This window comes from Saimiri boliviensis, chromosome 7, assembly GCF_048565385.1.
Source record: "Saimiri boliviensis isolate mSaiBol1 chromosome 7, mSaiBol1.pri, whole genome shotgun sequence".
Classification (NCBI taxonomy): Eukaryota; Metazoa; Chordata; class Mammalia; order Primates; family Cebidae; genus Saimiri; species Saimiri boliviensis.
Window position 1 is genome coordinate 36,535,528 of NC_133455.1, and position 27,965 is coordinate 36,563,492.

Below are 27,965 nucleotides of genomic sequence, written 5' to 3' on the forward strand. Positions count from 1 at the left end.
TGGTGGCATATGCCTGTAATCCCAGCTGCTTGGGAGGCTGAGACAGGAGAATCACTCGAACCAAGGAGGCAGAGGTTGCAGTGAGCCAAGAATGCGCCATTGCACTCCAGCCTGGGCAACAAGAGTGAAACTCTTGGCTCAAAAAAAAAAAAGGATGATATTGAAAATGATAGTAATGCAGATTAAATTTAAAAGAATATTGTGCTGGGGGAGAAAAATGTATTGTGTCTGCAGCTGTTGCATTACCTGATTAGCAAAGACATCATCCCCTCCTCCCCCGCAACAGATGAGTAAAGTTCTGACAAGCCTTCATTGTTTCACGTTTGTCTTGATGGAAATGAAAATAACTGGCATAATCATGTCATAACTATACTGATTTGTTAATGATGTGAGTAATTTCTTGTTTGGGTCAGATGATACTCAAGTGTTTATTCATAGTCTGAGATTAGTAAGCTTTCTTTGTCGTCCAATTCCTTATGCAACAGGACAGATTTTATTTTTAAGTGTACCCTTTAAGTCGCAAAAGTATAGCACTTTGGGAATTGGGCCTTTCTGTGAGAAGGCCTTACTTGTAACTCACACACCCAGGGTTTCATCTTTTATCTCAGTGTGGAAGGTAAACCCGGGGACCATCTCATCAAGATCAGCAACCTCTCCCAAGACAATGCTAGAGTAAATTTATGCATAACAGCTTTGAGTTTTCGTTCTGTTTTCACTTCCTAGGTATTATCCATACATTCTTGCACACTCAGCTGTCTATTTTAAAATACTTCAGTCAACATTTTCTTGAGGAAAGGAAGATTTTCATATCTCACTAGAAATGGAAGTCATGATTAAATTATTATTATTATTATTTTTTTGAGACAGAGTTTCACTCTTGTTACCCAGGCTGGAGTGCAATGGCGTGATCTCGGCTCACCGCAACCTCCGCCTCCTGGGCTCAGGCAATTCTCCTGCCTCAGCCTCCTGAGTAGCTGGGATTACAGGCACGTGCCACCATGCCCAGCTAATTTTTTTGTATTTTTAGTAGAGACGGGGTTTCACCATGTTGACCAGGATGGTCTCGATCTCTCGACCTTGTGATCCACCCGCCTCGGCTTCCCAAAGTGCTGGGATTACAGGCTTGAGCCACCGCGCCCGGCCGATTAAATTATTTTTAACATTTTAAAAGTGTGGTAGAAAAGGATACGTGACCTCAGATGTGTTATGTATCAAATTTTAACAGGTTAGAAATCAATCACCAGTGCGTTATTTTTGCTGCCAAATTAACTTTTTGTTCACATATCACCATAAAATTTCTCCAGAAATCTCAACATAACTGAAGTGTATTCTTAGATTACATATTGAGCTATTAAAAACCATTACCATTTGCAACTGCTTATGAATATGAATTGGAATTTTCTCAGTATTGAGTTAACTAGGACAAAAATACAGACATAAAGTGAGTTCTAAGATAGAGTTGATATGAGACCCTTGAGTTCAAATTTCTCCTTAATCTAAGCAGTTCTCATAATTTTATATGTAAATATTAAAAGTTAACATTTATACTTACGTAAAATACTATTTTCAGTGGTCTCACACATTGCTATTTCATATAACTTCATTTGAAAAAGAGATCTACTTATCTAGTCCATCCCTTGATTGTTTGTTAATGTGCAATTATCTTGAATATTTGTTAAACACCTTTTAAGTACCAGGCAATTGGTTAAGTTCTGGAAATAGCAAAGTGAATAAGCTAAATCCTGTCCCCAAGGATCTTAGAAAATCACATGCACCAAAAAATGTTCTTCAGTACAGTGGGTAGGGGCACAGTAGTCAACTGTGTCTGAGATTAGAAAAGACTTCAACTGGGTGATAACACATGAGCATAATTTTGAAGACTAAGCCTGAGCTCACAAGGTTGACAAAATGGAGAAAGGCATCTTGTAAAAATGAGGAAAAAGTGTTAAAGCACTGCAGCATGAAACAACATGGTTCTTTTTGGAAGATGAATACATGTATAGAAAGTCATAGTGGCAAGGAAGGAGTTCTAGAGAACTAGCATTTGTTTCTAGTACACTCTTCTTGCTAGGTTATTAGAGAATGACTGACAAATGCAGATAAATAAGCAGGTATTTAAATGTACAACTTAGCTGGGTGTGGTGGCTCATGCCTGTAATCAGTCCCAGCACTTTGGGAAGCCACAGTGGGTGGATTGCTTAACCTGTTAATGCCTAAAGTTGCCATTTTTTTTTGAATTTTTGCAATTAGACCTTGGTGATGACCTTGAGCAGTAGAATAGAAATAACTCCCACATTCTTAGCATTCTAAGAATGGAACACTAGGCACAAATAACTAGGAGTTCAAGATGAGCCTGAACAACATGACAAAACTGTAAACAACAAAAACAGGTCTGGTGGGTGCCTGTACTCCCAGCCGCTTGGGAGGCTGAGACAGGAGGATTGCTTGAGCCTGGGAAGTAGAGGCTGCAGTGAGCCATGATTGCACCACTGCACTCCAGCTTGGGCAATGGAGTAAGACCTTGTCTCAAAAAAAAAAAAAAAAAAAAATCCAAAAATCCCGTATACAAGTTTGTTTTTAATATTTTCAGATGGCATTTATCTTCCTCCCCCACTTCCGTTTAACTTTTATCTCTGTTAAACATACCATAACCCACCTTTATTGTAATATATTTTTGCTCTGTACAGATTTTCAAGTATTTGAAAATCATAAACTTGTTTTTGTAGTTCTGGTACAAAGTAGATACTCAGTAATTTTTGATTGTTTTATTTTTAACATTTGGGATGCAGGGAAGAAAAACTGCATTAGCAGCTTTTAAGAGGTGTTTAAAAGAATATTCAAAGAATTAGCTCCATTTGACAGTAGACCCAGTGACATGTTATTTAATGGAAAGAATGCTAAATAAAAGGCAAATGACCAGGTTTCTTTTCCAGCTCTGTGTCTAAGCTTTGTGATCTTTTGAAAGTCATTTAACCTTTCAAGTCTCAGTTCCCAGATCTAGAAAATGAGAGAACTGACTCATTCTCAGAGACATTATTTGTAGTTTATAATTTTATTACTGAACTCTTGATAACCTGAATGTTAATTTTTTTCATAATTTGAAAGTGTGAAAGGATTTCACACTACTGTTTTAAGATATTTGAGTCATGTTTTCATCTATTAACTGCATACCTGTGGCACCCAGAATGTAAATGACTTTTTATGCTATGATTTTTATGTGTTAGCCTTCTGTATTTTACCTGTAGTGATAATAAATTATTGATATATTAGAATATATCTCTTTTAATGTCTCATTTTTTAATATAGATATTGTTCATGAAAATCTAAAAATGGGATCAGATGGTGAGAGTGACCAGGCTTCTGGGACATCATCCGATGAAGTCCAGTCACCTACAGGTGTTTGTCTCAGAAATCGTATACATAGACGGATCTCAATGGAGGTAATCATTTAAAAAACAACAATATACTTGTGTATATGTATGTTGGTGTATGTAAATAAATACACATACATATCAAGTGAAAGTAAATGCCCATTTAAAAATTTTTACGAAGACGTGACACTTGTAAGAAAGTTATTTCTTTGCATTCATAAATTGTAGTCTGTGAATATTTTGTCTTTTCTAATTTTTATCCCAAGATAGGTATATAGTAGTTATAATTGTTCTAATTCTGTGAACCATTTTATTTATTTTTAAATTTTTTTGTGAAACATTATTTTAGGTTCTCCATTAAGGAGAAGTGAATCTTCAGAACTTCTGGAGATAGAATGATACATTAGCAATGTCTTCTTTTCAGAAAATATTTTAATTATATTTTTGAGATTCATGTGGTTAATTAAACATTTTCTCTATTTCAAATTTTAAGAGGTATAAATAAAATAAACAGCTTTTTTTCCCTTGCATTATATTATAAATGTGGTTATCCTTTCCTTTGTGGTTCACTACAGCTACTAATCTCTGAGGCACATTTATTTCTCAGTGTAAAAGAATGAAGAATTTACTTTCTTTTCTTTGTAAGCGTTATGGTATAACTTGATGGCATAAGTGGATTATAACTGTTAATTCAGTATGTATTGTAAAACTAAAATAGTTTTCTGCAAAAAAAAAAATGAGCATATTTTGAAATAAAAGTATTGTTGCTTTTTTGGTGGTGTTGAGATGATGATTAGGGTATCTCTCCTATTGGTTGATTATATTTTTATTATAAAAGGATTGCTTCTTAGTTAAGGAAAACGGTCAGTTTTCTAAATGATAAATTAACATTTTCAATTGTTTAAATCAACTTGATATACTTAAGACACAGTAATAATGAAAATATTTCTTACTTTTCTTCACTTTATATATGATTTTTAAAAATCATTTGTTTTATTTAGTATTAGGTTTCTTATTCTTCATTGAGCTGTAATTTGTTTTCCCCTCCTGAGGAGGCATGCTCTAGATTATATTCTTTTTATGGTATATATTTTTTCTGTTTTATGAGTCAGGGTCTCACTCTGTTACCCAGGCTGGAGTACAGTGGTAGTATCTCAGCTTACCACAGCATCAACTTCCTGGGCTCAAGTGATCCTCCTACCTCAGTCCCCCAAGTAGCTGGGACTACGGTATCCGCCACACCCAGCTAATTTTTTTGTATTTTTATGTAGAGATAGGGTTTCGCTGTGTTGGCTTCCCAAAGTGCTAGGATTACAAGCTTGAGCCACTGCGCCTGGCTTATTCTGTATTTTAATATCTGCAAAGACTTCTTTCTTTATCCCTCCCCCATGTACACATACAGCACTCTTTCTTATTTTAGAATGTTTTTTTTTTTTTTTCTGTTATTCTATTATCAGTACATTTCAGGGATTTTGTTTTGTCCAAGAATAAGCTTATTTTGATTTCTTTGTGGTTATATAAACTATAAAATTAATATAGGGAGGACCATCTTTTCGTTACTTATTCTTACCATTTGGTAGCATTCTATGTTTTTATACTTAAGTCTTAGATTTCTCAGTAACTATGCAGTTCCTATACATCTCCATTCCGTTTCATGGTTTGGCTACTATTATGAATAGGAGGAATTTGTTTTTCTAGGGCTTAACTTTCTTTATGTGATGATATAGGCAAGATTCTTTTCAAGTCTCCCAGCTTACACTGTATAATTAAATAAAGTAGAGATCCCATTAATATACCAATAATAAATATTTTAATTCTGTTTCCCCATGTTGGATACAAGATCATATAATACCTACTTGGTTAGTTATTTAAACTGGTCACAGTTTGTAGGTAGTTTTTGCCTATTCTTATTATATGGTATAATATTTTCAAAGTAAATTCCAAGTTGAACTTACCAGTGAAAGGACTCAAAAATTACTGAGGTTGCAAAATTCCATTTTTGTAACACTTTGCTGTATATTTTTGCTTATAGTAAATGTTTTTGCCATGAGTCTATTCGCAGTTACTTATCACTAAGAAATAGTATGTTAGAGCCTCTGAATTCAAAAGTCAAATGCCCATGTCTTTTCTATTTTTGAATATCTTTTTTTTTTTTTTAAGGATTTAAATAAGCGGTTATCACTGCCTGCAGACATCAGAATACCTGATGGATATCTTGAAAAGTTGCAGATAAACAGTCCACCATTTGACCAACCAATGAGTCGAAGGTCTCGTAGAGCTTCCTTAGTAAGTTTTTGTTCTCCTATACCTCCACTGTCAGTTAGATCTGCTTGTTTGATTCTTCTGGGTATAAACATTTTAAATTAATTTTTATATTTGACTTTGGAATAGCTAAATTTTATTATGTTACCATCTCAATTTTATTATTTTCCATTCTTAAAAGTTTATTGGAACCTTTAAGATGTGTTCAATAGGATGCATATTAGAATAGGATTTAAGCTATATTCTATTTTATTTTTGGTGAATGTTATTGATACTTCCTAGATGTATAAATATGTACTAGAAATATAGATATACTAGATATGTACTGCATAAACATATATTAATATATGCTAGATATACAGAGAAGTACACAAACCATAATTGTACAGCTCAATAAATTTTTGAATTGTTAACATACCTGTAACCAGTACCTGGTTCAATAAAATAAAATTTCAGAAGTCCCAGAAACCCCCCCTCTGTTCCCTTTCTATTACTTAGTATGCCTCACTTCCTAAACTTCCTCAACTGTAGCCATAATCTCTGCCTTCTGATGCCAGAGAGTAGTTTTACCCATATATATGGCACTCTTCTGACCATGCTATTCTTACAGTATGTTTTAATATCTGGGTCTTTTTAAATCCTCATTCACATACATTTTCTTACTTATTTTTTAAATGTGTAGTATTCTCTTTCTGATTACCCGTATTTAAATTTCTGAGCTTTGTGTAATTATGAATATGTAATTACATTAAAATATATTTTATGTAAATATATAGAATTATATATTTACACAAAATTTATATATATATATAAAACACATGTATCACAGTACATATGGAAGTTACACAGTATGTATTTTTGTGGCTGGCTTCTTTTGTTAAGTATTAGGTTTGTGAGTTTCAGCCTTACTTTTGAATGTAATTAATGGACAATTCATTTTCTTTGTTGCACAGTATTCCATTTATGAGTATACTGTACTTGATTCTCCTATTGATGGACACTCTGATTGTTTTCAGTTTTTGGCTATTACTAAATAGTGCTTCTGTCATGATTCCTTTGCATGTTTTTTGGTTAACAGATGTAAGCATTTCTGTTGAGTGCTTACCTAGGAGTAGAATTGTTGCATCATACTGTATGCATATGTTCTGCTTCCCTAGATACTGTCACCAGCTTCCAGAGTGGTTATACCAATTTAAACTTCCATCACTAGCATACAATAGTTCTGGTTGTTCTCCTCACCAACTTTTGATAATGTCTTTAAAAAATAATTATTTTAACTTTTTTAGTGAGTTGGTAGTGGCCTCTCATTGTTTTATTTTGCATTTCTCTGACTAAGTTGAACACCTTTCTGTGTGTTTATTGTTCATCATATGTTTATTATGTTTATTTTAGATACTCTCTTTTGTGAATTAACTACCCAAGTCTGGTTTTTTTCCTCTTTTCTATTGGGTTTTCTGTCTTTTCTCACTGGTTTATATGAATATTTAAATATGTTTTGCATAAAGGACCTTTATCAGTTTCGTGTCTTACAAATATATTTTCCTAATTTATAGTAATTAACCAAGCACTGTTTATTAAAAAAATAACCTTTCTAGTTGTAATATCACCTTCAATGTAGATTCAGGTGATTTGTTTATGTGAGCATCTGTTTTGGATAACTATAGTCCTGTAGTAGAGTGGGCAGAAATTTGTCAGTTAAAAATAGTCTATGAATGAAGGGTGTTCTAAGCAGAGGAAACGGCATGTACTGAAACTAAAACCCAGAAGTTTGAGTGTATATGCCATGTTTGGGAAATTAGAACTGATCTGAAGAGTAGGCATGGAATAATATAAAAGCTATGGCTTGAACCGGACAGGACAGATCCAGACTAAAAAGCCTTAGATGTCGGGCCAAGGAGTCTGGACTTCTTCCCATGTAATGAGAAGACATCAAAGGTATTTATTTATACAAAGGCTGACATGATCACATTTCTGTTCCATAGCAATAGCTTTAGGAAAAGTAAAAACAATGAATTAGAGGGGGAGAAAGACTGAGGTAGGGTGAATTAGAAATTTATTAAAAATTAAGGATGATGTGGCAATCAGATGGAAATAGAAAGTAGAACGTAAATCCTAGGGACCAGGAAGAGACAAAATACCACCTAGTACCCAGTTGGACTTTGCGTAGTCCCGCTCTGTCACCCAGGCAGTGGTGCGATTTTGGCTTATTGCAACCTCCGCCTCCTGAGTTCAAGCGATTCTGTTCCCTCAGCCTCCTTGAGTAGCTGGGATTACAGATATGGGCCACCAAGCCCTGCTAATTTTTGTACTTTTAGTAAAGATGGGGTTTTACCATGTTGGCCAGGCTGGTCTCAAATGCCTGACCTCAGGTGATCCACTCGCCTTGGCCTTCCAAAGTGCTGGGATTATAGGTGTGAGCCACCACACCCAGCCTTTAACATATTATTATATAAGAACTATTTTCTTTAGAGACCTGGTCTCACTCTGTCACCTAGGCTGGAATGCAGTAGGATGATCATAGCTCACTATAGTCTTGAACTCCTGGGCTCAAGCAGTCCTCTCATGTCAGGATCCTGAGTAGCTAGAACTATAGTTGCATACCACCACACCCAGCTTATTAATAAAAGTATTTTTTTTCGTGGATATGGGGTCTTACTGTGTTTCCCATGCTGGTTTCAAATGCCTGGCCTCAAGTAATCCTTCCGCATTGGTTTCCCAAAGTGCTGGGATTATAGGTGTAAGCCACAGCACCTGGCCCCTGTGGGCCAGGTTAGATATTCTGGTTAGATATTCTAAAAAATATTTTCGTTAGATACTCTAAAAAGTAAAATCACTTTATGCTGTATATACCATGAGCACATTGTTAACTTGACATTCACCAATATATATATAAATATGGTTAAAAGTATAACACAAAACTTGATTTTGGTTTAAGCTTATGATTATCAAAATTTAGGATCACTGCCTAAGACATTGTGTGTGTGTGTGAGACAAGAGTGATACTTTGTTGCCTAAGCAGGAGGACAATGGCACTGTCTCTGCTCACTGCAACCTCCACTTCTGGTTCAAGTGATTCTCATGCCTTAGCCTCCTGAGTAGCTGGGATTACAGGCATGTGCTACCATGCCCAGCTAATTTTTGTATTTTTAGTAGAGACAGGGTTTTGCCATGTTGGCCAAGCTGGTCTCAAACGCCTGACCTCGAGTGATGCACCTGCCTCAGCCTCCCACAGTGTTGGGATTATAGGCATGAGCCACCATACCCGGCCAAGACTTTTTTATTGGGATGATTTTGCCATTTGATTGTCAAGTCGAAAGTTGTCTTGGGCTCTCAATTTTTATTGAAGATTGGTACTTAGGATAAATTTTGAGATTGTATTTGGTCCAGTTGGGAGTAAAAATGTGATTTAATCACCATAATTTTTAAAGCTGTCATTTAAGAGCTATCTTTTACAGTCTGTATGAAATTAGACTGTAATTTCATATATAGTGCCCTCTAATGGATGCTAAGTGATTAGAGTTTGTATTTAATGGTAAGTGTTCCTACACCTTCCTGCCCTTTTTCTTTTTCTCTTTTTTTTTCTGAGATGGAATTTTGCTCTTGTCGCCCAGGCTGGAGTACAGCGGCGTGATCTCGGCTCACCACAACCTCCACCTCCCGGGTTCAAGTGATTCTCCTGCCTACTTCTGAGTAGCTGAGATACAGGCATGTGCCACGACACTTGGCTAATTTTGTATTTTTAGTAGAGATGGGGTTTCTCCATGTTGGATAGGCTGGTCCTGAAGTCTTGACCTCAGGTGATCTACCATGCCTGGCCTACCTACCTCCCTTTTAAAAAAATTCTGAAATGGCTTATAGATTTCAGATTAATTATGCTAGCTATGTTTTTTATTTTGCTGGTGGCATCCATTTCAATTATTCATCTGCCTTACTAAAGCATACTTTTTGGAAATACATTAAAAATTATTCTTCAAAATGAAAATCTCTAGGTTTATATTTGAATACAGGCACTGAAGGCGGGCATGTGAAAATTAAGGATGGATGGAAAGGGAGTGGGAAAAAGAAACTTATTTCTTTTACACGTATTAGAATTTGTGTGTCTATAGATAATATATTCTTTATATACCTAAAAAGTAAAATTTTTTTTCAAAGAGATCAGTTCTTCAATAGAGAAGTCTTGTCCCTAGGTTTATGCATAAAGGAGATAGGTGAAGATTAGGGATAGATGGAAAGAACGTAGGAAAAGAAAAATATTCTTCGTATTCTTCACATGTACTAGAGTTCAGTTTTCCATAGATAATATACCCTTAATCTAAAAAATAGAATATTTTTTCAAGGTAAAATATAAAATTTAGCCTTGTCTTCTAAAAGTATTAAACTTTTAGTGTGTTCTCTCATATGTAGATACAAACACACACACACACATACATACATACATATATATATTTTTTTAATTTTTTTTTACAAATTATTTGTACAGACAGGGTCACAATATATTGCCCAGGCTGTCTTGAACTCCTGGCCTCAAGCAGTCATCCCGCTTTGGCCTCCCAAATCACTGAGATTATAGGTGTAAGCCACTGCTCCTGACCTGTTTTCATATTTTCTGATAGCAATATATGGTAAGTAAAGTAGTAAAAATAAAACCTTTGCTTGAGTAGGAATTAAGAAACAATTCATTTTTGCCGAAGAAAGTTACACAGTAGGGCTGATTGCGTCTGCTATGAATTTATGGTCATCAACCTCACATAGATCCCCAGTATGATTAACTCTTCTTCTCTTACTGTAAGCAGATGGTCTCTCTTCCTACATCATAAAGAAGAGATAGGGCCAGGTGCTGTGTGGCTCATGTTTGTAATTCCACTACTTGGAGCGGCTGAGGTTTGCTTGAACCCAGGAGTTTAAGACCAGCCTGTGCAACATAGTGAGACCTCCATCTTTACAAAAAATTAACAAAACTAGCCAGGTGTGGTGGCACGTCTTTGTAGTCCTAGCTACACGATAGGTGGGAGGTGAGAAGATGGCTTGAGTCCAAGAGAGTGAGGTTGCGGTGAGCCATGATTGCACCACTGCACTCCAGCATTGGTGATGGAGCGAGAGACCCTGTCTCAAAAATAAAAGGGGGGGCCATTAACCAGAAAATCCCTCCTTTTCTGTATAATAAACATGCAAATCTACCTACACATATACTCATTCTGTTCTTTTTGTTTTTAATCTTGAGGAGTTGTCCGCCTTCCTAGCCCATCTTTTCAGGATGCTTAGACTGTTATCTCTATAAACTCAGTTGTATTCAGTCTCTTCACTTATCTTAATCCTTTCCATTGACTTTTTAATTTACATAAACTTTTAATTTTTGTTTTAGATATACAGAAAAAAATTACAAAAATTATATAGTTTTTCTGTACCACATACCCAGTTACCCATATTATTGACATTTTGTATTACTTTAATACATTTGTCGCAACTAAGGAACCAACATTGGTACATTACTAGTAACAAAACTCCATAATTTATTTCACTGTCAGTGTTCTTTTTCTGTCCCAAGATCCCTTCCCTTCCAGGATACCGCATTACGTGTAGTGATCATAGGTCATGTTTAAAATATTGCCTATTGGATTGGTGAAGTGCTGTTTAGTATTCCTTTATGAATGATAAGAAATAAAATATTCTCTTGACATGTTTAAATGTTAGAATAGTGGGAAAGCTCACATGCAGGTAGTCAGGATTCATCAGAGGTTCGTTGCCCTTATGATAATGGTATACCCAGTGGAAGTTTTGTGAGACTAAGTGAATTGACAACTTCAATTAGAACGAAAGCTGTCCCCGTATAAAAATTTGATTCATTATATTAAAATTATAAGTTTATACATTTTAAGAGTGTATTTCTCCCTAAACAATGAATGTTTGGATTCTTCATCCCTGGCTTTACCAATATAGACCATATAGACGTTTCTCATTTCTAAGAGCCGGTGAGAAAATACAATCAAGTCCTTATGTCTCTCAGCAATTAGAAATACAATATGGGATGTGGGAGTGGGAGTGAGGTTCAAAGTCCCACAGAATTTACCTTAGCATGTTATGTACAGGAGTACAGGATTAAGGTGGTATTGTGGTGATGATAATAGCAATTTTTGTAAGACAAAGTGACTAAGTAGCATAGAGATTCTCGATTTGTCCCTCTGCCCACCAAGTCTAAGGGATAAAACACATTTCTGTCAGTAACGGTAATTTGGTAATTCCCACAGGGAGGGAAATGGGTGTTTGAAAAAGCCTCCATCTTCTTTCATACACACACACACACACACTCTCTCTCTCTCTCTCTCTCTCTCTCTCTCTGTCTCTCTCTCTGTCTCTCTCTCTCTCTCTCTCTCTCTCAAAAATGGCGTCTATGGATCCACTGTACATACAGGAGCTTCCCCCTTTACCCGTGGTTTCACTTTATACAATTTTGGTTACGACAGGTCAAACACAGTCTGAAATTAGGTGAATGTAATACAGTAAGATTATTTTGAGAGTGAGAGATAGGGAGAGACTGCATTCATGTAACTTTTATTACAATGTATTATTATACTTGTTTATTAGTTGATCTCTTACTCTGCAAAATGTATAAACTAAACATTACCTTAGGAGTATATTAATATGTACAGGGAAAAACATAGTACATAAAGATTTCAGTGCTATTTGCTGTTTCAGGCATCCACTGGTGGTCTTAGAAGTACCCTCTGTGGATAAGGGGGACCTCCTGTACTTCATTTGTTTTAAAGCTCAACTAGAACAGCATCTCCAGCATGTGAGAGTAATTATGTTGCTAGATAAAAAGTAAACAAAAAAATGTCCCTTAAGCCTTGGTTTTGCTTACAAGTTACACTAAATTCTAGGGAGACTATTATAATTTATTTTATATGTATATAATTATATAAATTTATTATCTGTCTAAATACATACATGTATGTATTTAGAATTTTCATGTGCGTATACTATAAGAGCCATCTGAATAGGAATTTGGTTGGGGCTACCAAAAAGTGAAGTATTTTCTTGGAACAGTGAAATATCAGAAAACATCATCTTCATTTGTCTGGCAGGCAGCATCAAGTGGGCTTTTATATCACATGAAAATATAAGCTTTAAGCAGTGATAGTATCATAGCCAATGAGGTTTATGGAAGGCAGAGTTATTGCTAATTGAAAATTTTTTCACAAGAACCCTGGCATGACGACTTCAGTATAGTTGTGACTGGCAATTTTTAACAGTTTCTACAGAGACTGAAACACCAACATATACATTATAAAGCTTATTGTGCTATTTATTTAGCTATTATTTCTGTTTCTATGAAACTTTTAAACTTTTAACATGTTTTAAAATAATCTAGGATGGACCTTGGTCTAGATGGTGAACTCATGAAAGTGGGAATCGTATCTGTCTTCTCTAGCACCTAACATTGTGCTGGGTAAATGTTGCATGAATGAGCTTTGTCCTCTGTCCTCTGAATAATTTCTGTAGGAGAGCACATCAACAAGCTAGTCATTATATCTATTGTTAATCCTGTTGTGTTCAGCAAATAAAAATGCAAGCATATTTTCTCAAAATTTTATTTAAAGATTCAGTAAGTACTATTTTGATGTAATCATTAATCCTAAGTTGGAGATTACTAAAATGAGGGGTGTACACTTTTACTTTTTGAGTTAGGATCTGACAGACAATTCACTAGTGTAACTGTGCCTTTGTCTGAATTTTCTGCCTGTCCACCTGCAGGGGTGGAATTAAGTAGTGTTGTTTATTTTATAGACTCATTATTCAAATTTAAACTTAACTTCATAATTATGGCGTAATACTTGCTTTCCTTTATTAAAAACAAACTTTGAGCGTATTGTAATGTCACTAAATTTTATTCTCTGAAGAGTGACTCTTGTAATGTTAAATATTTGATGCATACCTTACAGTTTATTCCTTACATAGTTTAGTGGGTTTTTTTTTTAAATTCCTTACATACTTTATATGATATGGTAATCTCTGAAACATTTTTGTCTTTACTAATTTGTAGTTCCTTTACATAGTCTTTAAAGCAAACCTCAACATTTTATCATAGTAACCATTGTATCCGAGTACATTTGATGTTTTAAGAACATACTGGTGTTCATTCATTTAAGATAAAAGGATTAATAAGAAAATTTCTCTACTCCTGAGAATAAAAAATGCCTATCTTACAGTCTTATTTCCCATGTGCGTCTTATTGTTATAGATAATGACATTAAAAATTTTTTTTTCAGGAATATTCATTCTTTTGTTCATACTAGTTTGCATTTATTCTCAGTGTAGTGTTTTCCCCCCATAAAAGATGGTACAGAACTTAAAATTCATGGCAAAATTACAATAATTCTATATTCATGAATTTAAGTACCTAAATTCCAGAGATAAGTATCAGAATAAATATATTTTATTCGTTTCTGTGATATTGGGTATTAGCCTTTTTTATGAAGTAAATTATTTAAGACGATATATAAATAGGCTATATAAAACATATATAAATTAAAAGATTATTCAGAATCAGGCTGTCGTGTGCCAGATAGTGGGTTATTTGCCATGTTTTTTATACCGAAAAACTTCACCTGTATTTAAAAAATGTTATCTATTATAGTTTTACTTCTTTATTTTGCAGTTATTGATAATAGAAAGTGAAGAACTTAATACTGAGTCATATACAAGATAATACATGGATGAATGGTGTATGATGGTTATAAAACTCATCTTAAAATTTAATGTTTTATGAAAAAATCATGTATAGGAAAATGTCATAAAGAGTACAAAAAGAAATAATTTTTTATTCATTCAATAATACCTGTGACCAAAGTTTTAATTAGTTTACTAAAATTAAATTAAGTACTATTGGATGTACAATTTTCCACAGTTCTTTTGAGGTGGCCTCTGCTACTTTTGGCCATTCAACTTTGGATAATTTATCCCATTGTCTAACATGGTAAGTAATGCAAGTCTAATTACCAAGGATTATTTTAATTTTATTTCACAATTCCAAGGCAAATTGCATATTTAGACCTCTAGAGTTTAAATCACAGCATTTAATCACCTGGCATAATTTACACACCTTTGAGAACCAAAATTATGTATTAAGAAAACCTTTCCTTTCACCAGCTTTTTATTTAAGAGCATTAGCACCATTCTAAGCAAGTGAATCTTTCTTTGGATTATCATAACCTTTTCCATTATCTACAAAGAGGTGCTAGAAAGCAACTTGAAGAAAATTCTTTTCCCATTCTGTTTTACTTTTTAAAATATTGCTGCTTTCTCAGTCCCTAGTTTTCAATCTATCTTAAAAAAAAAAGTTTCCTAAATTTTTGTGTGTTAAGGTTTTTTGTTTCTTGTTCATTTTAAATATTGGGTTTGTATTACATATTTAGGTATATTTCATCTATCCCATTTTCATCTCCATACACAATAGGCAGGCAAGCTCAAGGCTTTTAAAGCAAGGCTTTTGAGAACTCACTTTTATTTTCTCTTATTGTTGTGTGGTTTTTTTGAGGTGGGGTGTAGCCAGAATTAGACTTACATTGCTGCTTCTATGTTTGCCATTTAGTAGGGTATGATTTTTAGTTGTCTTTTTCATTATGTTTTGATTGGAAAGCCTGAAACAAATAATATTTTATTGTTTGCAGTACTTCCTTGGGAATTCAGATTGGTGAGGGAAAATATATAGGAAAATTATTTATTTTGCAATTTCGTTAAAAAGAAAATCCCAAGTAGTCATTCTTGATAGGATTCTTTAGTATCTTAAAATGCCTGGGGTATCTTAGAATAAAACAAAGTATTTTTCATAACAGAATGTTAACTAATGTGTACAAAGGATGGGTTGACAATTTTGATTATGAACTTTGATATTTTTGAACCTTTGAATCTTCCATTTGGTTTATTTTAAAACTTGATAGATATTCAACCATTTGATTATAGTCAGATTTTTCTGTTCTTAATCACTCTTTAGAATAGGAGAGTTTCAGAAGTTGATGAAGAGATGAATTGAAACTTTAAGGCAGGGCATGGTGGCTCATGCTTGTAATCCTAGCACTTTAGGAGGCTGAGGTGGGTGGATCATGAGGTCGAGAGTTGAAGACCAGCCTAACCAACGTGGTGAAACCCCGTCACTATTGAAAACAAAAAAATTAGCAGGCCATGGTGGTGCATGCCTGTAATTCCAGCTACTCAGGAGGCAGGAGAATTGCTTGAACCTGGGAGGCAGAGATTGCAGTGAGCAGAGATCGTGCCACTCCACTCCAACCTGGGTGACAGAGCAAGACTCTGTCTTAAAAAGAAAGAAAGAGAAAGAAAAACTTTAAGAATAAATATTAGGCTAGGCTCAGTGGCTCATGCCTGTAATTCCAGCACTTTGGGAGGCCGAGCCAGGTAAATCACCTGAGGTTAGGAGTTTGAGACCAGCCTGGCCAGCATGGTAAAATCTTGTCTAAAAATACAAAAGGTAGCTGGGCATGGTGGTATGTGCCTGCAATCCCAGCTGCTCCAGAGACTGAGGCAAGAGAATCACTTGAACCCCGGAGGTGGAGGTTGCAGTGAGCCAAGATTGTGCCACTGCACTCCAGCCTGCGCAACAGAGTGAGATGCTGTCTCAAAAAACAAGAACAACAGACAGAAAAAGACTAAATTTATCATTGTTTACTTTCAGTCAGAAATTGGCTTTGGAAAAATGGAAACCTACATCAAATTGGAAAAGCTTGGAGAGGTAAGTAAATACTATTTCAAAAATGTAACACACATTTTTTTTTTCTTATTCATCATTCAAACTGTTACTCCACAGTTTTCGTTAACCTGGAAAACTGTAAATACTGATGTCTACAAGATTATACTTGTTCTGAAAAAGTAACAAAGTTTCTAGGAGTTAGATTCTTCAGTCCTTGAAATTACCCATCAGTTTGAGAGGAAATGTTTATTTTTTTATAGCTTCATAATTTTTTATTGAAACAAAGTATTACGCTTTCTTTTTTTTTTTTTTTTGAGACGGAGTTTCGCTCTTGTTACCCGGGCTGGAGTGCAATGGCGTGATCTTGGCTCACCGCAACCTCCGCTTCCTGGGTTCAGGCAATTCTCCTGCCTCAACCTCCTGAGTAGCTGGGATTACAGGCACGTGCCACCATGCCCAGTTAATTTTTTGTATTTTTAGTAGAGACGGGGTTTCACCATGTTGAACAGGATGGTCTTGATCTCTCGACCTCGTGATCCACCCGCCTCGGCCTCCCAAAGTGCTGGGATTACAGGCTTGAGCCACCGTGCCCGGCACGCTTTCTTGATAACAAAGTAGGCATTTGTCACTTAGTCTCCTGGCGGTCTACAGTCTATTCCGCTGTCATGGGAAATTGCATAAGTTCAGATCTGTGAAAAATCAAATACTACCTTTACAGAAAAAAAAATTTTTTTGAAGGTTAAGGAAATTCTTAAGACCTTGGTTTTCTTGGAATTGCTACTAATACTACTGATTTTAAAATGGCCTACCTCCTATAGTAAGAAAGGGCAAAGAAAATAATAGTTAATAGGGAAGCCTTAAAGGAGGTTGAGGGCTGTCCTAGCAATGATAGAAGAAATCATTGTTATTTAAAGGAGAGTTAATGTACAAAGATTCTGAAAAATATTGAAACATGGGAAAATTTTTATGATTGCCGGGCGTGGTGGCTCACGCCTGTAATCCCAGCACTTTGGGAGGCTGAGGCGAGTGGGTCACGAGGTCAGGAGTTCGAGACCAGCCTGGCCAGTGTGGTGAAACCCCGTCTCTACTGAAAATACAAAATTGAGCTGGACATGGTAGCAGAGCCTGTAATCCCAGCTTGGGAGGCTGAAGCAGGAGGATCACTTGAAACCAAAAGGCAGAGGTTGCAGTGAGCCAAGATTGTGCCACTGCACTCCAACCTGGGCGAAAGTGAAACCCCATCTCAAAAAAAAAAATTTTATTTTAACAATATGAACATTACATTTTTATTTTTTAATAATATGTTCAATTAGTGTCCCTCAGTCTCCATATACCAATGAGGGTAAAGAACTTTTGATTTAAAGCTATTGATCTCATTGTCAATCCGAAATAAAGTACAAAAAGTAAATATTCTGTTTATGTTTTTATACTCCTGAGGCACTCTTTAGTTTTACAGAAGTATGGAAGCTGTGCATATGAACTGAAATTCCTGTTTGCTGTAAGAAAAGCCAAGACTGATTATTGTGTATTTTGCTTTGCAAGATGGAATTTAACAATGCTTAGAAATTAGAAATTTAGGTAGAGCTCTTTATTGTACAGATGATACTAAATAGACTCTTATGATACTTTTGATGTGTCGTTTAAAAATATATTTTATAGGGTACATATGCAACAGTGTATAAAGGAAGAAGTAAATTGACAGAGAATTTGGTGGCATTAAAAGAAATCCGATTGGAACATGAAGAAGGTGCACCCTGCACAGCTATAAGAGAAGGTATAATATTTATACAGAACATTTTAAAATCAAAGTGGTAGGATAACAGTTTATTTTTTATAAGTAAAAAGAGCTCAGATATATAAGTAATAAATTACTAGAAGATACAATTAAACCTTAAAGTTAATTTCTAAAATGAAAATTTTCAAAAGAAAGGAATTAATTATATTAATGTGTAACTATTTTTTTCTTCTTGAGACAGAGTCTTGCGCTGTTGCCCAGGCTGGAGTGCAATGGCACTATCTCAGCTCACTGCTGCCTCCCGGGTTCAAGCAATTCTCCCTGTCTCAGCCTCCCAAGTAGCTGGAATTACAGGCACCTGCCACCACGCCCAGCTAACTTTTTGTATTTTTAGTAGAGACGGGGTTTTGCCATGTTGGCCAGGCTGATCTGGAACTCCTGGCCTCAGGCGATCTGCCTGCCTCAGCCCCCCAAAGTGCTGAGATTACAGGCGTGAGCCACTGCGCCCAGCCTAATGTATAACTTAGAATGAAATCTGAATTCATTAAAAATCACTATCATAGACAACTGTTTGTCATAAGGAAATGTTTTACATTGGTACATGGGGAACATGGTAACTATAAATTAACCACATAAGCTAAATAAATATAAAAAACAGTGTGTAAACATATTTATATCATAATGTCATTTTAAAAAGAAAAGATTATTCAGAAAATGGCTTGAGGCAACTGATTAGTAATGTGGAGGGGAAAAATGGTTCTTTACACTTTATATCTAAGTTAATCCCAGAAGTTTCAGAAGTTAACATTTAAGAAAAATACAGAAGGATGATATGGAGAATATTATAATATTGAGGACAATTCTAAGTATTATAGTATCAAACCCAGTAGTATAAAAGAAAAGAAAAAATGGATTTGCATGAAAATTTTTACTGCCAATCCCCTTGGTAAATTATTGTTTTAAACTTAAGAGATTCTCTCTCTCTCTCTCTCTCTCTCTCTTTCTCTCTCTCTCTCTCTCTCTGTCTCTCTTTCTCTCTCTCTCTCTGTCTCTCTGTCTCTCTCTTTTTTTAAAAAAAAGAGCAGCCAAGTTTTGCCATTGTTGCCCAGGCTGGTTTTGAACTCCTGGGCTCAAGTGAGAGGCCCACCTTGGCCTCTCAAAGTGACAGGATTTATAGGTGTGAGCCACCGCTGGAGACCTAAACTTAATAGAATCTTTTAATCAGTTCATATGTTCAACTTACTTCAGGTTTTTATAAAGAAACTACCACAGAGTAAATAATTGTCTTTCTTTTTCTGTTTTGCAGTTTCACTATTAAAGGATTTAAAACATGCAAATATAGTAACCTTACATGACATTGTTCACACAGATAAATCCTTGACTTTGGTGTTTGAGTATCTGGTAAGCATTTCATAAAAATTCAGTATTTAACTTTGCTTTAGAAAAACATAGTAAATTGGACTTTTGATTTGTTATTTTTCTTTAAAATGCAGCTGTGCTTAAAATGGACTTTTTCACAGCCCAAGGGACTTTGTTGTTATTTATCAGTTTTTAGTTAAATTATGTGTATGGTTCATCCAGTATCTTTTCTTGAAAAACAACTTATTTTAAAAAATTAAAACACTATTAAGTGAACCAGTCACAACCTTCTGAAAACTGTGTATCATGTAGCAGACTGCTGTGTTTTTTCAGGATAAAGACCTGAAACAGTACATGGATGACTGTGGAAACATCATGAGTATGCACAACGTAAAGGTATGTTTTCATGTGTAATTTTCAATTTGTGTTTAAAGCATATGTGAATCACATTATATAATGAAATGTACCAGCCTCCTAACTATTCTTCAGGGTTTTCTGTTTGGCCTTTTAAATATGTTATTATCCTCTGAATGTGGAGTATTTATTCAGAACCTGTTTACTACACTATAGCTTTCTTAGGATCAGACTTTTTTTTTTTAGAACCACCTCATTCTTTTGACATTTCACATTACAACTGATTGTCCTAGATATAGAATACATGTACAGGTATATTCTGCTTTAAAAAATTTTTAAAATAAATACAGATGATGGTTGCATTCTGTGAAAGGCCTTCTTTAAATAGTGAACTCCCCAAATAAGTGGTATTTAATTATAAAACAGCAACTTTTCAGGACTGATGAATAAGGCCAGAACATGCAGGCTTTGTGAACGCTATGCTGGAAATACCAATCTATACTGTCAGGAAGAAAAGTAAGATAATTGGTGTGTTTTTTTACTACAACATATTTAAAAATTTAATGCTAAAAACGTTTGCCATAAAGTCAGTCCCACATGACACCCCTGTAACTGAGTAACAGCATCAGGCATAGTTTGTATTCTTAGAGTAGGTTTCTTTGACCTGAGTGGTGTATCCAAATTTAGCAAAGATTTATTTATCCAAACTTAGTCAACAATATGTAAGAACCTATTCTGAAAATAGGCTGTCATAGCTGTGTGTTTCAGACATTTCTAATTCTGTAGGTTGTAATTTTAAACTAACATTAAAAAAAATATATTAAGTTTGGTGGTTATAAAGGACAGCCAGTTTCTGTTACTAAAAGACAGCTCAGAACATATGGATAACACATTGCTAAGAATTTTAAAATAGGGCTTTAAATGTACTTCCATATATATTGTGTCAGGGTTGTTTTCATTATATTTCACATTTTTTGTTTGCAAAGTGTTATAACTGTCATTTTGTATCTTTTTGTGATTTTAATTTTGTTTTTCCTGCTTTTTTATTAGCAATAATTTGGAAATAAAACAAGGTCCTTAGTGATAACAATTCCACAAATGTTGAGAAGTTTATTTCTTTAACGCCAGGTTTACATGATTAGCTTAAGTTGGAAAGCATTTTATTATTTATTTGTTTTAATGGCCTTTATACTTTCAAAATATAAAGTGTAACAGGAATACATTAAAATAGTAATTTTAGAGTTTTAAAAACATAATTACGAAGAGACTCTGACACAGAGAATTCATTCAGGCATACTGTTAATCTGCTGCCTTGGCTGAGACTCAGTGTTCTGATGCTGTTTTTCACCTACAGTGAACTGAGGGGAAACTCTTGAATCCTGTGTACTTGAGATTCTTTTTGTTAACCCCAGAGAATCAGAGGTCTTCTGTGTTCCATAACCCTCTTTCTACCAAAAGCTGCAACAAAAACTCTACCATCAACCTTATAGGAATTGCATTTTTCAGAGTCATTCAGAACACTACAGTCCTAATGCCCCTTTTTGAATTACAGTAGATTTTGAAGGCTGAGTGGGAGGTGCTGAAAGTAAAGTACCCAAGAGGTGGGTGATAGAAGCTGGTGTAGGTTATTTTTATAAGTAAGTAGTTTGCTAGAGCTATGCAGCAGCATTCTCTTTGATACCTCAGACTTTTCATAAAATCACCCATTCCAATGCCTTATTTTAAGACACTCCTCAGATCAGAGTTTTTGTTTTTGTTTTTTAAGGAGAGATGAGTGGGAGGGGTGGTTGGTTGATTGGTTATTTTGCCAGAATTTCATGATTAAACTATGTAAGCCTTAGTAGGCCAGTAAGTGTATGAGGATATATATAAAGTCATTTTCTACAGTAAATGAACTATTACTGCTAGAAGGATGTTTCATTTTTAAAAATATTTCCATACATACTGTCAGACTAGAAAATAGGTAGATACTTCAAAGATAATAATAAACTATTAAATTCAGAAAACCATTCTATAAAAGAAAAAGACATTGTATTTAAGGATGCAGTTACTTTCCTTTTCCTGTTACAATGCTCTGGGCCAGTTGCTTTTCTGCCTACCATCATTTATGCTTATACTAAAGCATGTCTCATCTGTAAGACTAATTTTTATTTATTTGTTTCTATAGCTGTTTCTATACCAAATTCTACGTGGTTTGGCATATTGCCACAGAAGAAAGGTATTGCATCGAGACTTGAAACCACAGAACCTCCTCATTAATGAAAAAGGAGAACTAAAGCTAGCAGATTTTGGTATGAAATATATGGGATATTTATTAATACTTCCAGGTTCTTAAATTTAAAAGACCAATCACTGTCATAACACACCGTTGGCTTTTATGTGGGTTTGGAAATTTTCTCTGTAGCCCACAAAATAAAATATTTGACAGAACTTTGGTGGGTGATTTATGTTGGTTATTAGCAGCAAATTCTAAAAGGTACAGGCTGTTCTCAGGTGTGGACATAGACCACAAGGGCTCCTGAGACTTTTTTAGGAGGTCTCCAAACATAAATTTATTACCAAAATTGTACTACCTGTTATTGGCCTTTTTCACTGTGTTAATATTTGCAGTGATGATCCCAAAGTAATAACGGCTAAAACTACTGATTCGTTAGTATGCATCAAAGTAGTGGCACCAAAATATATCATTGTATTCTTTTTTTCTTTCTTTCTTTTTGAGAAGGAGTTTTGCTCTAGAAGCCCAGGCTGGAGTACAATGATGCAATCTCAGCTCACTGCAACTTCCACCTCCCAGATTCAAGTGATTTTTCTTGCCTCAGCCTCCCAAGTAGCTAGGATTACAAACATGTGCCACCATGCCTGGCTAATTTTGTGTTTTTAGCCTGACCACTATGATGGTCAGGCTGGTCTCAAACTCCTGACCTCAGGTGGTTCACGTGCTTTGACCTCCCAAAGTGCTGGGATTACAGGCATTAGCTACCGTGCCTGGGCCATCATTGTATTCTTTACCACTACACTTAAAGGGAAAACTCGGTTACACTTAAAAAGGTGCATGATGAAGCAATAAAATGTATTAATTGTATTTCATTTCCATCCTTGACTACATTTCTAATATTTTATGTGATAAAATGGGAAGTCGTCGTAAAATGCATTTGCTGCATGCAGAAATAGTGTGTTGCCTCAAGGAAAAGTGCTTTTGTGATTATTTAAGTGTATATTGAACTATCCCTGTTACTTGAAGGGACACCATTTTTAGTTAAATGACTGACAAACTATTGTTATTCAGATTTAGGTAATTTGGCAGACATTTTCCTGAAAATGTGAATGAAGGAAGCCTGTCATTTCAAGGAAAATAACTGACAATATTTCTTGCCCATAATAAAATTGGAAATTTGGATCTGCTTTGATAGCTTTTGAATATTTAGAGACTTTTCTGATGAGATCGATGGTGATTTTAACAAACACAGTTTTTCAGTATGCTAGAAAAGTGTAAAAACATTTGGAATGTATAACTCGGGGAATCAGTGTTTTCCAAATGGCTAATGCATGATATTACAGAATCTTGCATGGATAAAAATCTGTTTTACAGTACAAGATGGATCAGTGAATTTTAGTGCAACAAAGTATGAGAGGTTTATTGATAAAATTTCTGTTACCACATAGTTTTCAAGAAACCACTTACTTTCTAGTTCTGATGTAGTATCAAAGAAGACTATTTACAGTTATCAGAAAAATCAATTAAAATGCTCTTCTTCTTTTCAATTTCATATCTATGTGAGATCTGATTTCCTTCATATATGTATGTATGTTGTGATACGTATATTTCATCTATTGTGATACATATTGTGATATGTATCAAAGCAGCATCCTACAACAGATTGAATGAAAAAACAGATGTGGAATCCAGGTGTCATCTATTGTTTCTTTGTGTGCCCTTTTTTTTTTTTTTTTTTGAGACTGAGTTTTGCTTTTGTTGCCCAGGCTGGAGTGCAATGGTGCAGTCTTGGATCACTGCAGCCTCCACCTGCCAGGTTCAAGCGATTCTCCTGCTTCAACCTCCCAAGTAGCTGGGACTACAGGTGCCTGCCACCACGCGGGGCTAAATTTATGTATTTTTAGTAGAGATGGGGCTTTGCCATGTTGGCCAGGCTGGTCTTGAACTCCTGACCTCAGGTGATCCGCCTGCCTTGGCTTCCCAAAGTTTTGGGATTACAGGTGTGCTCCCCAACCAGGTGTCATCTGTTAAAATAGACTTTAGGCCAGACACAGCAACTCACAGGTGTAATCTCAGCACTTATGAGGCTTAAGTGGAGGAACACTTGAAGCTAGGAGTTTTAAGACCAGCCTGGGCAACACAGCAAGACCCCATCTCTACACCAAAAACAAGACTTAAAGAAATTTACAGAAATGTAAAAGAAGTAAAAAGAAGTCCATTCTTCTTACTAGGTTTTGTTTTTATTAAAAAAAAAAAATTTTTTTTTCATAAAAATGCTGTTCCTGCTACATATAATGGGTGATGTTTTTAAAGAGAAAATAATATTTTAAAATTTTCTGAGTTTTAATTTCTAATGTGGCAAATATCAGTAAATATAATTACATAAATAAAAGCTCTTGAGGTCTTTGATAATTTTCAAGAGTATAAAATGGGTCCTGAGAGCAACAAGTTTAGAAGCAACTACTGAAAGGAGTTCCCTTCATATACCTGCCATCATTACTCTGTATGTATGTATATATTTATTTATTATTATTTTTTTGAGACAGAGTTTTACTCTTGTTGCCCAGGCTGGAGCGCAATATGGTGATTTTGGCTCACCGAAACCTCTGCCTCTGGTGTTTAAGCAATTCTCCTGTCTCAGCCTCCTGAGTAGCTGGGGTAACAGGTATGCACCAGCATGCCTGGCTAATTTTGTATTTTTAGTAGAGACAGAGTTTCCATGTTGGTCAGGCTGGTCTCATAAACTCCCGACCTCAGGTGATCCGCCTGTCCCAGCCTCCCAAAGTGCTGGGATTATAGGCATGAGCCACCGTGCCTGGCCTACTTTGTTTTTATTATATGCTCAATAATTTAATTGGAGCTATTTATCTATACCTCTTTAGCTAATCTGGTTTTAAGGGAATTGAAAGTAAAATGAAATGTTCTTTTTGCTTTTAGGAAGTAAACTTTTTCATACTGAAGGAACTTTGTAGAGTAGCTTTCAATTTTTTGTATTCCACATTCTGAAAGTTTGAATACTCATAGAGAACTTAGTTTTAAAAACCCATGCAGTTTTCCATAACTAGAATTTATAAATTTTCACAAATGATTATGGTAGTTTTTTGTTTGTTTGTTTTGAGACCGGTTCTTGCTCTGTCACCCAGGATGGAGTGCAGTGGTGCAATCTCAGCTCACTGCATGCAGCCTTCGCCTTCTGGGTTAAAGCGATTCTGGTGCCTCCGCCTCCCAAATAGCTAGGATTACAGTGGTGCCCACCACACCCAGCTAATTTTTGTATTTTTAGTAGTGACTGGGTTTCACCATGTTGGCCAGGCTGGTCTCGAACTCCTGGTCTCTAGCAGTCCACGTACCTTGCTTTCCCAAAATGCTGGGATTACAGGTGTGAGCCACCACACCCAGCCTTGATTATGGTAGTTTTATGTTTGGAGTATTTCGTTAAATTTGATAAATACAAGTGTTTTAAGTATTACTGTTCACTGTTACTAAATGGTGAATTTGTTCTGGACGTTCCTATACTTTTGCTCATTTAATACTTTGCCATTTGAAGGGTAAATTGCTTTTTGCATTTCCTTCCTTAAAAAGGAAATGTATGGGTCACCTGTGTTTGAACAATAAATTATAAGCTATTTGCATATGCTTTCATAAAGTCTCTTCTTGGGCATAGCTTATGTTATTTCCCTTGGAGTAATTGTTACTCTCTTTTTTTTTCCTCTTTACTTCCCCTAGCCACCATCCCTTTTCATCCTGTCTTTCTCTTTCCTCCTCCTTCTCTTAGCCACGCTGCATTTAATGCTCTTTAGTCCCAATCCCAAAATGGATAGCAATGAAGAGAAACCCCACTTGGATATTAGAAATACTTTGAGAGGCCAAGGGGATCACATGAGGTCAGGAGTTCGATACCAGCCTGACCAACATGGTGAAACCCATGTCTACTAAAAATACAAAAATTAATGGGCGTTGTGGTGGTTACCTGTAATCCTAGCTACTCGGGAGGCTGAGGTAGGAGAATTGCTTGAACCTGGGAGGCAGAGGTTGCAGTGAGCCAAGATCACGCTACTGTGGGACAGAGCAAGACTCTGTCTCAAAAAAAAGAGAAATGCAAAAGGAATGTCAGGGACTCTCAAAGATCTACCTTTGCCTGGGTGTGATGGCTGACACCTGTAATCCCAGCACTTTGGGATTACAGATTGCTTGGGCTTAGGAGTTCAAGAACAGTCTAGGCAATATGGTAAAAATCTGCCTCTACAAAAAAATCTAAAAATTAGCCAGGCGTGGTGATGCATACCTCTAGTCCCAACCACTTGGGAGGCTGAGATGGGAGGATCAGTTGAGCCTGGGAGGTTGATGCTTAAGTGAGCCATAATCAAGCCACTGCATTCTAGCCTAGGTGACAGAGCAAGACCCTATCTCAAAAACGAAGGGAAAAAAACCCTACTTTTATCAGGGATTACTCTGAGTGCTTTCAGTTTTGGTTCTAACCTCTACAGAGCAAGCCAGGCACATTTTATCTACCCACAGGGCAACAAGAAATTCTGATTATTCCATGAGATAGTATATTCAACTTTGTCTTTATTCTTTTTTTTTTTTTTTTATTGGTTGCGTAAAGGAGAGTCATATAACTTTAAGTATTTGTACTGTAAGTTCTCTGTCTTTATGAAAATTCTACCCCGTTTTCTATAATCAGTGAAAATGAGAGATCTAGGAACTCCTGATATAGATAGATATTTTCATTAATAATAGAAAATGGTTTGTGTAATAATATCATATCACATTTAATTAAGTTGGTTTAGGAGAGATTGTTTGTTTCATGCCAACCAATATTGAAATTCTGATTGTGAACTGGAAACCCATGTAGACACGTAGTTCAGAATCCTCTCAGGAGTGGCAGAGTAGGATATTGAGGAAACTATAACTGGTAATTTGCCTTGATGGTATGTTACAGGATAAGCACATTTGCAGCCCTGTCCTTTGCCTTCCTATAACCCACTTTTAATATCAAGAAGAGAGGTCAGAAAACTACCTCCATCTTGTTAATTAATTACCAGAATTGGTTGGAAAATAATTTGTTGGACTTACTTCACCAAGTTGAGATGCTAGAGTAAAACTTGTAATTAAATAAAATAATGTCAACATTGTTCCAGTTACACCCTTTCACCCTTTCACTGAACTAAGATAGTCTCAGTCCTGCCTAATTATTTAAATTTCTGACATCAGCAAAATGAAGTATTGAATTCTTTTATGACATTTTTCTTATTTGATATTTAAATCAGATATACAAAGTTATATATAACTGCAGTCTCAGCCTAAAAAATAAATTATTCCTTGTTTATGGCAAAATAAGTTAGAATTTTTCAGATATTTTTCAAGTTGCTTCTTCAGATTTAGAGGCTTAGCAGTAATAACAGCTCTCTCACACTAGTGACTTGAGATAAAATTGTAAACTCTAGCCTTTATTTCTGGATAGTCAATGGATTCCATATTAAATTAGCAAAGGAATAGCAAATGTTTTACATCATTTACAGCAAGCTTTTCCAACCCAGGGCCCATGGGTCACATGTGGCCCAAGATGGCTTTGAATGCAGCCCAACAGAAATTTGTAAACTTTCTTAAAACGTGAGATTTTTTTTTGCGATTTTTTTTTTAAGGTCATTAGCTGTTGTTAGTGTATTTTATGTGTGGCTTAAGACAGTTCTCTTCCATTATAGCACAGGGAAGCCAAAAGATTGGGCACCCCTGACTTGAACCGCAATTAATAATGTTTAAGGGCACTGAAATCTTACTCCAAAATCATCCATATAACTTAAAACTTAAAAAGAGAGTACAGAACAACATTGTAATTTTATTCCAAGGAAAAAGTCGATTCTGCCAAGAAATGGTCAGTAAACTCAAAAGATTATGGACCAATAACAGAGTTTTTGATAAGAAGTGGTTTGACAAATGAAAGTTGGAATTAGGTTAAAAGGTGAC

The 27,965-nt window shown here is 35.4% G+C and overlaps 1 protein-coding gene and 1 non-coding gene across 2 annotated transcripts in view; both read left to right on the forward strand.

Moving 5' to 3' along the window:
* CDK17 (cyclin dependent kinase 17) overlaps window positions 1-27,965 on the forward strand; it is a 118,373-nt gene that overhangs the window by 79,152 nt on the left and 11,256 nt on the right. The window contains exons 4-10 of the mRNA XM_039472119.2: window positions 3,307-3,440; window positions 5,532-5,657; window positions 16,321-16,377; window positions 17,995-18,109; window positions 19,377-19,471; window positions 19,763-19,825; window positions 21,951-22,074. Of these exons, the coding sequence (XP_039328053.1) occupies window positions 3,307-3,440; window positions 5,532-5,657; window positions 16,321-16,377; window positions 17,995-18,109; window positions 19,377-19,471; window positions 19,763-19,825; window positions 21,951-22,074 (714 nt within the window). The remainder of the gene's footprint in view (window positions 1-3,306; window positions 3,441-5,531; window positions 5,658-16,320; window positions 16,378-17,994; window positions 18,110-19,376; window positions 19,472-19,762; window positions 19,826-21,950; window positions 22,075-27,965) is intronic.
* Window positions 12,754-12,895, forward strand: LOC120365099 (U4 spliceosomal RNA). The gene has a single exon (XR_005580118.1). It is a non-coding gene; the product is annotated as a U4 spliceosomal RNA (small nuclear RNA).